Raw genomic sequence first — 17,155 nt, 5'->3', positions numbered from 1 at the left:
GGGCACGCTGCTGAATCATCGAACCTTCCGCGTCTTGCAAATAGTATCCACTTCCACATATCTTTTCTCGTATTAAACATAACTTTACTGCCAAAGTTACATACCTAAACAACGCATAAAAACTTCAAATCATCATTTCTTACTGCATTTCTCCTGTAAATTTTCCTAATTTTTATATAAAAAAACGGAGGGGTAAGTCTAAACTTAACACTAACCTAATATAATGTAATCTAATCTAATCTAACGAAATGTATTTTTTTGCTTCGATTTTCGTGTAGTCCGGCGATACAGCACAAATGCTCAAATTAACATAACACATTACTAACGTAAATTTCACAATTATGTGAACCTCTTAAGCTCAGACATTTGTCGTTGCGCAGTATGAATTAGCACATTGTCTTCAGATACTTTACTTCATATACTGTGATTAATAGCTACCTTATAAGAAAGTCCACGGTGAAGGTTCTAGGTTACTGGTCCCCCATGTAGGTTAGTAGCTCGGTTGATTTCTTTCTGTACTAAAGTATATACATTTAATTTACACAGTACAGCCGAGCGAGCGTTAGCGAGTGAAGGCGGGTTAGAGCCCCGCACGGCACGTTGATTTCTGTCTTTATTACTGATCAATGGGAAGGGGGACCAGTAATCTAGAATCTTGCCAAGTCCGCGAATAACAGGTTCGACTTTCACTAATATATTTTTACGTAGCTATGTATTTGGGATGTCTTCAGGTAAGAAGAAAACATATTTCGATTAGTAACACATTAGTCTGTTAAAATATTATTACAAATTTGTTCTGTAAATTTTACAAATCTATGGATCCGTGCAGTAAAGGTGCACCGGAAATTATAATGAAAATTTGCTTATATTTTTTAAAAATATATATACACATCAAGTATAGGGGCACGATTATTGGTAGAAGCACGATGGCAGCAATCAATAGTTTTTATTGTAAAATTTGCAGAACATGCTAGCAGATTTAATGTAAGGATGAGAGCAATTCTAGTGTATGAGATACAAAGTTAATGTTCCAATTTTCTTCTTCGGTTTATTACTTTTCTTTTCACACTTATTTCTGCAGTATTTAATATACAAGGGCATATTCAACCCAAATAAACCAAAATTGTAAAGATTTAAAATGCCAATAGACCTGTTAAATGAACGAATGTTGCAGTGTAGGCCTATACCATAAAATATAATTGACCCCAAGAGAGCGTCTTGCAACAAGGTCGAATCTTATAAATATAATTACCTTAAATGTGAGGTAAATTTAACCTACATTGTCCAAATCTACTAGGTAGCCACTAAAAACTACACTTCTTCAATTCACAAACTATAATAAATAAGTCAATGAATATAATGAATTAGTGCAAGTATGCTACTTTAATCGGTCCATTGTAGTAATGACAGATATTTATTGATACAAATATCACTTTCTTGCTTTAGGAACAATTGAAATAAGCACAGTAACACCATTTATAGCCACATAAATAGCCAAATTATTGATATCTTCTGCAAGCAATCCTGCAACAAAACAGAGTACTTCGACGGGAGAAAACAATTACAAAATGCATCATCGTTGAAGTATTCAAAAGGATTTTCCTTGTCTCATTATTCTTCTAGGTCGGATAGCATATTCTATCTGTTCAAGCACTTCAGATTCACCTAAAATATCCAAATCTTTTGCAAGCATATTCACTCACTCTACTCACAGCTGATCCATTCAATTCCATTCCATTCCATTCGGCATCTGTAAAATGCCGTGTATTTTGGCCCAAACATATATTCAAATGGCCTGTTCCCTATAAATGTCCAAAATAGGATTGCATTAATAGTACTGTATCACATTTGAATGCTAGAGGAAAAAACTGGGAGTTTAAACGTTACACAGCTGATCACGACGTTATCAAGGATTAAACTCCCGTTTTCGATGGCTAATCTTAATTCTACGATCTGGCAATATAATCTTCAGATCAGTGTTGGTGCAACACATTATCCTCACTGCGATGATTAACTTTAGTTTAATCCCTATCCACGGATGAATCCTCGGTTGGTGCAACCGGGCATGTGTGTTTTATTTAATTCTGCCCATTTTGCACACTAAGAGCACTAAGAACACTAACTTGACACTTAATCTACATTCATCAAACCACACTAAACAACACTAGTCTACACTAATCATTAACACATTCCTCTTGATAGTCCTTTGGGTCTTCATTTATTGAATGTTGTCGTGGTTGCAATAGATTTTCTCCCGGTAACACAGGTTTGAGGTCCAGGGCCCACTCACAGTACTTAGTGTGGACCCTGGTCCGAGGTATCCTTCCACCCCTGCCGATGTAGGGATTAATCTTCATTAACATGCAGTAATTGAGACATTCACGAAGTCAAACTTGTTAAATATGGGGACACAGTCATTACCAACATGCATACGTTCACACCAGATGAACCGCCACTCGAAGGAAAGACACACTTCCAAAAAACGCACTTTAGTGCGTCCGGAGTTCCGCAACAAGGCACCTATGCCTGGGCAAGCACTAGCAAAATCACACTCATTCCCCCCGGCAAATACGGAGTTCATGTACCTTCCACGACGGGGGCGCAGTGGCTCAGTGGTAGAGCGTTCACCTCAGGTGCTTGCTAAAAAAATACCTCATTCTACCTCTGAAATTCACACTTTTCTTACCATTTACAGAACGTGGTTTACTATAAGCTTCAACTGTACTTCCCCTAATTATTCTACCGAAATTTGTTATGGTGCCCTATGTAGGCTAAGAACGAGGATTTCAGACAGTAGTACGTTAGTTCGAATGTAGCCAACAAGAGGGAAATAATAGAGACAAAAAAGGATTTTTTCCTAAATTTCCTCCTAAAATCGGAAATAAAAATTTTCTGTAGCTGGCAACAGTGCTAGCAGACACACACAAACTATCTTAAAATAAGCTTTGGTATCCCTATAAGATATCCTACAAGTATTGTGACGATGTCTAATAAAGTAAGCAGGTCATTAAAAAATATTTCAGTCTGCCTAAAAAAATCTCAGTTATCTTTCCACTTAGAGAACAAGGTCTACTGTAAACCTCAGCTGTACTTCCCCCAATTATCCTATTGAATCTTTCTATAGTGCGTTGTGAAGGGCAAAGACAAGACTTTCAGATACTGGTACGTTTGTTCCGATGTAGCCAACAACAGGGATATAATAGACAAAACACGTAATTTTCCCAAAATTTTCCCCTCAAATCTGAAATTAAAATTATCCGTAGCTGGCAACACTGCCATGAGACAGACGCAAACACTGGTACATTAAACATGGTACATCTTAAAATAAACACTGGCACATTACTAACATATCCTACAAGTATCATGGCGATATTTGAGAAACAAAGCTTCTAATTACGAAAAATATATTTCGATAAACAGAAAAGTAGGAGAAAATCAAGAGTTAGAACCTAAATCCGAATTTTTCGTGCGTCCCATAATTACCCCACTGTAACGATATGTACCCGAGTTTATTTAGTAAGAACAAATATTCGACTGGCGTAAGTTGACTTGCACTCGGACATATAGGTACGGATTTATAACAAAAATTTCGAATTTTTTGCCCAAATTTAAGGAGATTTTAATTTCCGTAGTTTGCAACACTGCGCACAGGTCCGTCCAATTGATGTCAACAATTGGGTATCCAATCGACGTATCTACCTGATAAGTCTTAAGGAGGTCTTTCTACACCGAATGAAGCTACGGGGGAAAAGTAATGAAGAAAATTCGAAAATTCTCGAATTTTTGACTTGGGTGAAATTTGAGAAGGAAATTCGACACACAGAAGAAAAATAAACTAAAATTATAAACTATGGTCCAACCATATTTGGCAAAAAAATATAGAGATATCTTAATTAGTGTCCATACAGGAGCGAATTAAAAAAGTGACACACCCGTATGTGCCATTTTGGGCACCTGGGCCCGAAAGGGTTATTGTACAATTGATTACACTTTTTTGTCTAGTAACTTGTGTTGTTGTAGTAATTATAGTCTTGACTAATAATAATATCGTTGTTGTAAACAATCACTTTATAAGGAAACATTTTCTCTCCTTTTTACATCTTGGTTCCAATACTGATGCTGAGAAATGCAGGGTGTTTCAAAATGAATATCGGAGATTTAAGTCTTCGTAGCAGTGTTGAATTCAGACATTTACACCCGGGGGGGGGGAATGTGAACTCCTCGAGGGGAGGTTGTTTTTCTGTATTTTTGCAAGAAAGCAGCATATTTAACAATTCCATTCACATGCACATCTTACCTAATATTGAGACTAATTGCTGATAAATATTCAATGTGAGATTATAATTTAAAAAAAAATCCTTTAATGTTATCTAAAAAAATAAATAAAGACTGGCAAATATATTTTTAGACTAAACTTTAACTGCTATTTACAGTAGCTATTTTGGTTATTTTTTTCCCTATATTCAGTAGTTACTGTTTGTTACTAATGTAGAAGTTTTTAAAAAGATTTAAATTAACTCAAATCTTTTTTGTCCTAAAACAAACATACATAGGAATATCTTAACAAAAAGTAATCATTTTTTCTCACACGTCTGATTCTAAATCAAGTATATTAGCATTGGTTTCTTCACTGAATACACATCAATAGTTTAGTTTACGAAATCTTCAGTAGGATTAGTGCCGTGTCGTGAAAAATCAGCGCTTGGGGCGAGACTATACGACGGCACGCCCGTACATATGAGTGACGTCGACAGACCAGCTGCTAAAGGTGAGAAAATTTTAAAAAGTAAACCCTGCTTTTCCTTGATTTTGAGCACTTTTTATTACTTTTTTCCTTTTATTTTATATATGTGCACATGTGTTTCATTCCTCTCTTTGTTCTTTCCTTCTTTTCTTTTTCCCTCCCGAATCGTGCGTCCCTTACTTCGGCGCCCGGGGCCGTCGCCCCGCTTGCCCCTCCTTCGTCACCTTCAATAGTAATCTTTCACTTATATACTATTATATTGATAAATTCTATATAAATCTCTAACCCAGTAGGGATAACTGTTCTTCCCCAATTCCTCTAAATGACACCCTCTGAATCTCATCCTTTAACTGACTTATTTTTACTTAAGAGTCTTCATCCCGGTGAAATTAAAATACCGCTAATTTTACAGTAATTATGTGATATATGCAAATAGATAAAAGATAATCGAAATGTGGAACAAGAACACCCTAGACAATATTATTTTACATGAGAAACCGTTATCATGACTCACTTATCTGCTTTTGATTTCGGGCCATTTTGAAAATCGGTATTTATTTTCGCGTTTCCAAACAGCGGAAAACGGAAAGCCACTAGGTGATTTGTGATAACGGTACCTCACGCAAAATAATATTGCCTAGGGCGCTCTTGTTCCATATTTCAATTATCTTTTATCTATTTGAAGATATCACATAATTACTGTAAAATTAGCGGTATTTTAATTTCGCCGGGATGAAGACTCTTAAAGAAAGGTGTGTTTACTTTAACAATCGTAAAACACATTTACGTCTGTTACTTCCGATGTGAGAAGTGGGATTTAGGCGCTCTATTTCAAATAATGCAAGAGCTGTACATTTTCAAGAACTGAAGTCTGCTGACATCAGAGATCATACGGAGCGATCGAAAGATCTTCCCTATCTTTCCTTTTCTATCTCAATCTGTGCTAGTGCTACCTACTGATATACGGTGTATAATACAGGGCAAGAGTATAGTACCTACTAAAATACAAACATTTCTTCAACAGTTGGCAATTTCATGTTCTGCCAAACTCGGTCATAGCGTTAAGAATTACAGGTTTTATTGACTATTTGGTATTCTACCTTAGATGTTGCACGTTTAATATTTATATAGAATGAGTCTGTGTCATTTATATGTATATTGAGAGACCGGGTTTCGTCTGCACGTGCACGGAAAGAAAAACAAATAATTGGGTGAAGTAATTTCTTTATTTTCTGACTGAAATTTTGCGAGTTTCTCCGGGGGGAATGAATTTTCTTCGGGAGGGAGATTCCCCCCCGGGCTACCCCTTGAATTCATCCCTGCTTCGTAGTACTTATTACATTTTACGTACAATTATAAACAATACATCAAAAAAAGAACACCTCAAAGTTTTTGCTTCAAGTGTTCGATGTGAGCTTCATTCGTCACACAGCACACATTGAGTAGATAGGCGAGAAAGGTCCATAAACTTTCCGCCATATGGCACAAAACATTCAATTCACACAGACGGTTGCACTGTAACTACAGATTCAGTCTTTGCAAAATTAAAACACAAAAAGTTTTCTGCTCTCTAGTCTTCATCTTTGCTACTTGCTCTTACTAACGGCAGACAGAGGAAACAATGCATGGCATGCGTGTGTACAAAACTGTTTGAGTTGCTCTTTCATTTGATAATATTTATAATTGTAAGTTAATTGTAATAGATACTACAAACTTTCAAAACCCTAATATTCATTTTGAAACACCCTTCATTACTTCAAATTATGTCATCCTATATTCATGTCTTGTATGTACAGTACATATCATCAGGGCCAGCCCTAGGCAATTTGTCGCCCGTGCAATGACGTAATTTGCCACCTTCCTCTTTTTTTCCAGAAAGAACAAATCTTAAAAGTCACGATTTTAAGTATGCTACTCCAGCATGAACAACGAAGGAGGGAAAACGACACTCGCACTCAGAAAGGCTTAAATACTTACTACACATACGATCTTGTTGTGTCTGTTTTTTCTTTAAATATTAATCTATTATGTTAGTGAAAGATAAAGCAAATACATCTGAAAGATGGTAATCCTTTTTATAGAATGCAATATCGAGTTTCAATCTCAAAATATCAGTTTGCAATTATAGTGCAACTAGCTCTTTTATCTTTATTTCTTGATTTTCCTTTTACATCTATTTTTTTCAAGTGTTTTTGCACCTTCAATGATAACGATCTTATTTGCTACAAAGACAAGAGAAGCTTTCATATCAGAAATCAGATAACTAACCAAAGGGGACAGGCGTTCGAGAACTGAGTTCTTGTATTTGACAACAATCAAGCAATTTATTCTGGGATTTATTTTACCATTTGCTTTAGCACTGACCATGTGACTTAAACTAATGGGACCTAAACATAATTTATGAATGTAGTATTCAAATAGAAGGTCAGCTTAGTAAATTTAATTACAATGATCTCGAAGTCTGTTTCCAACAAGAAATATTTATTTTAAATAAAATACTTATGACAGAAATAATAAAAACTTCTGACCAGAGTATAGGGGTCTATACTCTTGTTTATTAAAAACTAAATTCTAGTGTAACAGTGTCGACAACTTAACGTTGTCTTCATCAGACAACACTGTTACATACTGTTACACTAAAATTTAGTTTTTAATAAACAAGTGTATATACTCTGGTCAGAAGTTTTTATTATTTCTTTAGTTAGTTCCAGACTTTTGACAGATAATCAGCCCCGTGCGAATGCGGTAGAGCCGGCAATGCATATCACACATCTAGTCAACAAATTATTTGTATATGATATTAAGAAAAATATTAGTAGGCAAATTAGTATTAGTTTTTACCTTTAGACAAGTTATTTGCATTTTATAATGCTCGTGATATTATTTTCGTACTTATTAAAGGCCTACTTTCACGAAAGAAAAAAGTTCATTTATACTTTTATTTTTTGGTTGATGTTGGTGAAACTACAGAAACCCAGATTATTAGTAGGTACGCTACTCATATAAATTGTAAAATATTTGTACCGTATCAGATCTAGTATTTAATTTATGTTGCATTTTATGGTAATTACACCTACATAAAAATACTTCAGATTTAAATGACGTAAGGTACATTACAAATGACTATTTGAAAAAAAAATGACTATTTAAACACTAAAGCTCATCATCATTTTATAGTTCATTTGCAAACCTACCGTGAAAATTTTAGGGAGCCAGAAAATCTTTAGTGAGCCGGTCAACCATGTCCCCCGTGGATATGAGGCTGACACACTTCTCTTGCAACAGATTGTTTCACACATAGCAATGCACTTTTAAATTTGATGCACTTAGTTTGTGAAAGGTACCTATTATTTCGCTGAACGTGCATTGTACTTTCTTTTCGAAGAAGTATCGTTTTATCACCAAGTACTCTATGTTATGATGACCTTGTAATATCTACCATCCTAGTTAATGTACACAAACAGATTCACTAAGCATTATTTTTTAACTTTAACAAGTAACGGCGTTTTAAGTGTTTGTGCACAAAATCTAAATTGAAGGCATTTTCCAACGGGCCCTTTGTTCAATAGGTATATGATACTGGTTTTAAGAAACCTCAAAACTTCCTGTTGTTTTTCAGCTTCCATTGATAGGTATTTTCGAGACAAAATAACATATTTATCATCTTCCAGAGTTATAAGTAATCTGGATCCAAACTTTATACAAATGACTTGGAAGAATATAATAAAGTAGAAATTATTTTAAAATGATTTCAAAAGATCACATGAATATAGAAATTATAAACAAGTAGCCATGATGACGTTATGATAGATACTATTTTGAACGACACTTCTTAACGAGAATAATGATATATACATCATAAACGTATGTGATACTATTTTGCTGATGCTGCAAGAAGTTTTTTTTTTCTGACATGTATGATTGTATCATGATGGTGCAATTCTTGTGCACAATGTTGCCAGATATTATTGTTCTACACGGTTCAGATTCCTTAGAAACGATTCTTTCTACGGCTTCGAAACTTTTTCATTAATAAGGAACATCAAGTTATTGATCGGAAAATTAGACCTGTAGGCACCATCCATCTAGAAGATAATAAATATGGTAGTCGTTCGGGGTCCAAGTCCGTCTGAAAGTGGAAAGTCTATATTCTTGTTTACTTCTACTCTTAAAGAATTATATAAATATTTGTTACGTTTAAAGTTGTTAAGATCCTCCCTTACTCTCCTGAAAAACTAGTAGTGACTATAAAGTTTTTGTTTCAGATTCAGTGGGAGCGGGAGCAGCTAAGTCAAGAAATTGATTAAACAAGTAATAGTCAATGATAAATAACAGTGATTGAAACAGAAGGTAAGAGAATTGTTTAAAATGACGAGTTTATTTATGTTCTCACAGCTTCGTAGAATACTTTTGAATCTATTTGAGTTAAAGTTGAATCTAGCGCTGTTTGACTAAATGTAAGAATATTTTTTATATCAAAATAAAAAAATACAATCTTTGTAACTCACTCGACCCTAAGGATTGTATTTATATTTTCATATACAGTAAATTGAGGTATACAGTATATGTACGAAAACTAGATTTTGTTTCCCCATATATCACAGGCTTCTTATTTTATGAGTGATGTTTTTCTGTTATTTTTCAACATAATTTGAGTCTACTTCTACACTAAATTTGTAGTCTTCGTCTTAACTCAACTGTCAAAGAGCTATGAGAAGACTTTTGAGGGATCTCATTTAAACATGAACTCCATTTCAGTGTAGAAAACTGCTTGAACAAAAACCTTTTAGGTTTAGAAACAACAAGAAATCACCGAAGGTATAACCAAGTGGGGTAAGGTGGATTAACAGGCAGTTTAATATTCTTACGTATATCTAAAACGTTTACTATAATTGGTTACGTAGTGCCTAACAGACATGCTTTGTATGAGCATGCTTCCAGGTTCATTTCCCGGTGAGGATACATTCTTAGAACACAAATCTCACTAGCGATTTCAATAACTCTATTGTCTTAGTAAGTGAATCCTGTCTCATATAGCCTTGATTCTGAAACTAGTCATCCAGTCTGTCACCATATCGGCTCCATGTAATAAGCAAAACTACTCAGTGAAGACCATAACTAACTGTAATTTCTTTGATCTGCTCTGCGCTTCCAGAAGTTATCGTTTGAACAATACTTCCAACTGATGACTTGTACAGCCACCAACAAAATTGTCTCCACCATGACTGCTCTAATTCCATTACATGGGGTCCAGATCATTTGCAGTTGTGAAAACGCCTGGGCAATGCAACCCAACTTACATGAAAATTTTCTCGGCACTGACAGCAGTTGGTAGCACTCAGGCAGGTGTTTATGCAGTTAAAATTGTAAAGTAGGTGATTAATAAAACAGTTCTCCAGTCTAAGATGAATCTCTATGGTTCGGATCGTGTTTCCCAATGAACACCATATATTAACGTCAATATTGCTGTGTATGGAATGTATTATTTCATTATATACTATGTGTTCAGAGAAATAAAAATACCGACCACACATGAATCAGAAAGTACTTGAAAGTAGATGAAAATATCAAATGTACAAAAACTGCTGGAAATAAATGTTTGTAATTCATTGCCTTTACTGACAGATCTTCTGCAATTATCCTCATTCCAATATCTTTTTCTATCCGGGGACGAAATGATCTTGCTTGTTACACTGAATATGCATTGAAATTGGAATTGAAACATTTTGAAAAAAAGTTTGAACATGGCCATGATTTGAAACTGGGTCCGCAGAGTAGAAGTTCAATGCGCTAACCACATCCCTACCTCGTCACTTCATCTTCCATCCAAAGTATAAGGTAGTTAAAATCGTTTCATGGAAGATTATACACAAGAGACTAATGCTGGTATAAGGAGACGATCCTTATGTGAATGTCACAATGACGTACTCGAGATTTTCTTTAACTCAAACACAGTTATATATATATAAGACCTTCGTCAACAAGAAAAATATCACGAAACGTTTTTCAAGTTGAGACTACGTCATCATTTTTAACGATGGGCACGATGGGCACGATTTACATTACAATTCTTCCTCACCTTAATTTCAATTTGTAAAGATGAAAAGACGTCAGAATTATTTTTACATTTTTTGAATTGTATCAACACGTGTAGAAATAGAAAGTACTATTTTTATCTTCCGTAACTATCAGGTTATTTTCGTATCTAGGTATGAGGAATTTGTGGCAGAGTGGCAAAACATGAAACTCCTATGGCAGAGACCCCGGTTCGAAACCTGTCGGGGCAATTACTTTTTTCATTATTGGAAGGTATTGTTTACGTAATTGGTATTGTAATTCGGTTATTCGTTTATGATTATTATTATTATTATTATTATTATTATTATTATTATTATTATTATTATTATTATTATTATTATTTTTATTATAATTACTGCAAACTCGAGACTTGGATACGTATTTTATATTTAAAGAAGTTTCTGATTAGATTTCAAGTCTTTTTGTTAAAGAATGAACACATCCATTGTAAGGGGTTAGAGGAGGGAAATATCATCATGTTGTTTTTTGTTTCTTTGTTATATTCACGCTACACTAAGCCTATATACTACATTTCACCGAAATCGATGAACTTCGCGTATTAACAACGTTTAAAATATCAAGTTGTCGGAAAAGTCATGACGTATTTGGGAAAATAGGAGAAATGATGATTTGCGGATATACTAGAGATATTAGAATCCGTGCAGTTGTTATGTCATGAAAGGCCCAGAGGTTGAGCATCTTGTGTATTAATATTACTTTTTGTTTGGTTTGTTTTTACAGACTTGACAACACATAGAAGACAGGAGTCCCAAAATAAAATTTTCACCACATTTTGTTGTTTTATTTTAGGAAACGGTAGAACGCGCGAAGTCTTTGAGTTTTACTGTTAACGTGTTTCTGTCTCTGTTCTTAAAGAGTTACTGGAAAACTAATGTGAGTAAAACAAGTAAAATTAGGAAACATATGGTGCTGGGAAAGGTTCGTTAAATCAATTAATTAAAAAAACATTTAAGTGGTCTGAAACACCAGATTGCAATCAAGAAGAGTGCCTGACCAGCGCCGTGCCGTGGAAAATCAGCACCCACAGCGAGAGTATACGACAGCTCTTAGCATATATCAGGGAGTTTGCTAGACCAGCCGAGAAGCGCCATGGTTGGTGCGGGTCGTAAAAAAGAATTTCAAAAATAAACCTTGTTTTTCCTTTATTTGGAGCGCTTGTATTACTTTTCTTTCTTTTCTTTTATTTTCCTACCAAATTTTATGCCCCCTTACTTCGTTGCCCAAGGCCGTCGCCCTGCTCGACCCCCATGTTGGCAGGGCACTGTCAAGAATTCGAAGCCATCTAAAGGCCAGTTTCTCCTTCATGTTCTTGCATCTTTTTAATTTAAAGTTGAATTTCCTGGACTACTTTTTCTATATAACACTACAATTTTATCACGACTGAAATCAGAGTTTCGTCATTATTACATTGGAATCGTAAAAGTATGCAATTTACTGAATTCGACGCACATTTAGTTTTTTCCTTCTCCTTGAACAGTGATGTGAGAGTAGTGGCTTAAGCATTAGTTTCGCAATGTTAGGGTCGCGGGTTCGATTCCAATGTAATAAGGTCACAAGGTTTTTGGTTCATGTCCGTCCCCGTGTATTTTTAGTGTATTTTAGGCTCAACTTAATGTAAAGAAATTACGCATATAGACGACTAAGCATATCTTAGGGGAGTAATTTTGTGTTTCACTGGCGTTTCGTCACGTCTCTGCCGCTGCTTGTATAATTTTCAAAACAGGAAGTGGGGCCACAGCAGATCGTCACTGCGAGGCCCCCAATTTTTAGTGAGATGTCGCTAGTTGCCTGTCGGTGGTTCACCGATGGTTACGGTATGGGGGTACTTACGGTATGGGGGTAAGATTTAGTACGTTTTCTAAGCATGGTGACTAACTTATCCTGAAAACGCAAATAGTGTCCAGAACACAACACTCAAAAACATACCGAATTGCTTCAAGAAAAAGATATAAACTGTAGTGTCTTTCGAGCTCAACTTGAGAAGAAACGATGAAGCGAACCCAGATATTGTAACGTATCTTGGTAATCTAGTGCAATATATCGCAATGTATGTGGAATACACCCATTTATTAATGAACTTTATCTATGTATAAGTGAAAATGAATGTTGGTACAGAACTATTTCTATTGAAATAATTATCACAGATCGTAAGATTTAACAACTTCAGTGTTCCTTAACAGCCAAATAATGAAATTTTCTTGCACTAAGATGTAGAGATTTTTATGTTCTTAGAATGAAAGTATTAGATTTCGTAGAGGGAACAGATTTGGCCCTAGATTAGATAACTTCTTAAGAGTCAACCAGGCTGGAGGCTAAGCAATTTGTTTACATGAAATATTTTTGATGAGATGATTTATTTTTTAATAAAACAGTTCAAGCCATCGTTAACCATAATAATAACAATAATATTATTAATAATAATAATAAGAAATAAGATAATTAAAATACCAATTGCGTAAACAATACCTTCCAATAAAAAATAATTGCCACGACGGGATTCGAACACGGGTCGCTGCAATGTAGTTTTTGCTTCACACTTCGTCACAAATTCCTCATACAAAGATAAGAAAAAATAGTAGTTATGAAGATAAACATAGAACTTTCTATTTTTCCACGTGTTGAGAATCCAAAGAATGTAAAAATAATTTCTATCGTGTTTTCTTCTTTAGAAATTAGAAGTTAAGGTGAGGAAGAATTGTAACGTAAATAGAGACTATTGCTGAAGACGATGACGTAGTCTCAACTTGAAGAAGGTTTCATGACATTTTTCTCATTGAGGAAGATCTATATAACTTTTTTTTTTGAGTTGAAGAAGGAAATCTCGAGTAAGTCATTGTGACACTCACATAAGGAACGTCTCCTTATACTATCATTAGTATCTTGTGTGTAGTTTTCCATGAAACGATTTTAACTAGCTAATACTTTGGCTGAAAGACGAAGTGAGGCGGTAGATAAGTGGTTAGAACACTGAACTTCTATTCAGTAGACCCGGGTTCAAATCGCCGCTAGGTCCACACTTTTTCAAATGTTTCAATTCCGATTTCAATTTCAATGCATACTCAATGTGACAAGCAACATCTTCTCCTCTCCAGAAAGAAAAAGAGGTTGGAATGAGAATAATTCCAAACTTTCGGTCAATAGAGACAATGATTTACAAACTTATTTCCAGCAATTGATCTAGATTTGATATCTTCATCTACTTTCAGGCATTTTCTGATTCTTGCTGATCAGTGTTTTTGTTTCTATGAACATACGGTATACAAGTACCGTATAAATGAAATAATACATTACATACAACAAATTTGAGATTAATATATGTAGTTCCGAATCGTAGACAAAACGCGCCGCAGCATAGATATTTGTTTCAGAATGAAGAACTGTTTCATGCGCCATCTACTTACAATTTTACTTGCATAAAGGCCTGGCTGAGTGCTACTAACTGCTGTCACTGCCGAAAAAAGTTACGTGTAAGTTGGTTTGCATTTTTCCAGGTGTTTTACAAACTACAAAGGATCTGGACCCCATGTAATGGAATTAGAGCACTCGGGGAGAGATACCTTTGCTGGTGACTGTACACTTCAGAATCAGTATCTTTCATTCAAGTAAATGGCACGATGAACTTTTTGCTTACAAGGAACGGACGAAATTTCTTTGTTGGAAGTAGAGAGGAGGTTTCTCATTGCTTAAACTGTTTTCTACTGGAGAATAAACGTTTCATCTATTGTTATTACAGGTACGAACATTTCCTCACCAGTTGCAAGACTATTGTCAATTGTTATGCAAGAGGTTTCTTCCCCATATATAACAACAAGGGTCGTTCAAGGTTGACCGGGACTTTTATTTCTTTAGAGGAAACAGATAGCACAAGAAGCACCAAGCTATATCAGCAAGTATTCTCCGAGCGTCGAGGCACCGTTGCCATCGTTGTGGCAGCTCCCTGATTCCTTTGGCGTAAAAAGAACTTGGTTGTTGTCGTAGCTACTGGAGGACATTGTTTCGCAGAGCTTCGCTGAGTGCTTCATCTGTCGTGAATTTCTTCCCTCCCAGATGGTCTTTAAGGGGTGCAAACAAATGATAATGATGATGGATTGCAACAATTCATCACCTTCGGCTCGAAACCGATTCAGAAGCTGTTCACAGACCGTCATGCGTATCCGCTTCTAATCAAATGTCAGCTGGCGGGAAACCCACCTTGCACAGATTTTGCGGAAACGTAAGTGGTCCTGGGTTATCTTAACACTTCCGACACTGATATTCACCTCGGCAGCAATATCCAGCACTGTTACTCGCCTGATCAAAAGAACCATTTGCTCAACACGTGCGATATTCACTAGTGTGACTGCAGTCTGGCGAATATGTCCATGCGCTTCATTTGTCACCAGCTACCGTCATTCGGGAAACTGTTCACACCATTCGTACACTCTTGTTCGTGACATCGTTTGTTCATCATACTGTGCTCGCCATCTTCTGAAAACCTCAGCTGGTTTAACTTTCTCCTTCACAAGAAATTGGATTATACACCGCTGCTGCACAGCCACAGACACAGTGCTTGTCGCCATGTTCGCTGCAACTGCTACGCATGCGCCAAATACGTCATGCCGGGCGCTGGTTACTCGAGAAGGAATAAATTATGTCACTCGCAAGTTTCATCGTGGTCTGGCTATTCATCGATTATTTATTTACGAAAATCCCGGTCAACCTTGAACAACCCTTGTATTAAGTATTCTAACCTGAACTGATCTAGAACAAACATAAGTGTTATATCTCAATTGTTTAATAGGTACCATCAGAAAATTCAATAACGTTAGAAATATTCTAAAAAATGTGCTATCTATCTGTTTGTAAACGCAACACTAATGGTTTCTGCGTTGTGGTGGCGTAAGTTGAACATCTAGGCAATAATAAATCTTCAGTGGATTTCCGCCAGTTGTTAGAATCACAAATTATTATTCTGAGTGCATGGAACACTGTCTTCACAAATAGTTTTAACTGATAAGGAATATTTAAATTTATTATCACAATTAAATAAAAACAGAATTCTTTAATATTAATAGTTTAAAGTGATGTTATTTTGTATTTTTTAAAAATATATTTTATTTATTCTTTTATTACCGCAATTTAGGCAACCAATAATAATTGGCGTGTTTCAATTACATAATATTAACATTTTTGATATATCTTAAGATATTTGATTAAATTTGAAATGTTAAATTGTAACAATTAAATTTGTTTATAAAATATGAACAAAATTGCCCGATTTCGTTTTTGAGAGAATTGTTCAGAAATAACATCTCTTTTGCATATTTTCTAGAAAAATGACTTATAGCCGAATGACATAACTACACTGCATTAATGTAAATTACAATTTAAATATATAATTATAAGATCAAAGAAAAACTATTGTCCAGGGATTAATATATATATATATATATATATATATATATATATATATATATATATATATATATATATATATATATATATATATAAAATTATTATTATTTGTTTGCTGATTGAAACGGTATTTTTTCTTTTACCTGCAACAATCACTTCCTCGTTCTACCGAACTTTGATTGGGGTGAGAGTAATAGAAAGTTTTATTTTTGCAAGCTGTTTTCTCCCACACTTCCCCTACCCTTTCTACACTTAATGCTGTACATTTCTTTCTCAGCAATTGCTACATTGTTGTTCAGTTCTCTACAACATCTGGTTTTATTTTTAGCAAGCCACGTGATTCTTCACCCCTCAAAATTGTGATCTGCCACAAGTTTGTATACAAAGCACACTGCACCAGCGAACCGCTCTGCAAGGGCTGTCACGTGTAATCAAAATACCATGTGTGACAGGAATTACTTCTAACAAAGACAGCATATGTCTATGTATACTTTTCTAATGTTACAGTACTATAATTCAGGTATTGTTTGCAAGTGTCACGAGCCGCCACTGGCAGTGTATACAGTAAGGGCGGGAGAAATTTTATCAGAAATTCCCACCATGCCCAAAACTACCACAAAACACCATTATCTCAGGGAAAAAATTTCCTGAGACATACCTAATTACCCTAGGGTCATGTTTCGCCCATCATTCCCTTCAGTATAGAACTGCCTTTCAGACGGTATTACTCACGTGTCTCTATCATGTATGTAAGGCGGGAAAATCCCGACCAAAGGGATTTTTTGGGACTAAAAATCCCTTTTTTCAACTTTTGCCCCTATGGACCCCCCGCAGAAATCGGAAAAAAATTCTGGTAAATACTACTCGGTGGACTGAATGTTTGTGCAAAATTTCAATCTTCTACGTGAAAAAATAGGC

General features: G+C 35.3%; 1 protein-coding gene across 1 annotated transcript in view; it reads left to right on the top strand.

Moving 5' to 3' along the window:
* LOC145669869 (uncharacterized) overlaps nt 1–17,155 on the top strand; it is a 38,404-nt gene that overhangs the window by 18,162 nt on the left and 3,087 nt on the right. Inside the window, exon 5 of the mRNA XM_081738214.1 lies at nt 9,010–9,094. Within this exon, the coding sequence (XP_081594340.1) occupies nt 9,010–9,051 (42 nt within the window). The 3' untranslated portion in view covers nt 9,052–9,094. The remainder of the gene's footprint in view (nt 1–9,009; nt 9,095–17,155) is intronic.

The sequence above is a fragment of the Thermobia domestica genome, chromosome 14 (assembly GCF_964235325.1).
Source record: "Thermobia domestica chromosome 14, izTheDome1.hap1.1, whole genome shotgun sequence".
Lineage (NCBI taxonomy): Eukaryota > Metazoa > Arthropoda > Insecta > Zygentoma > Lepismatidae > Thermobia > Thermobia domestica.
Note: the sequence above shows the minus strand (reverse complement) of the source record. Positions and strands in the feature narration are given on the sequence as shown.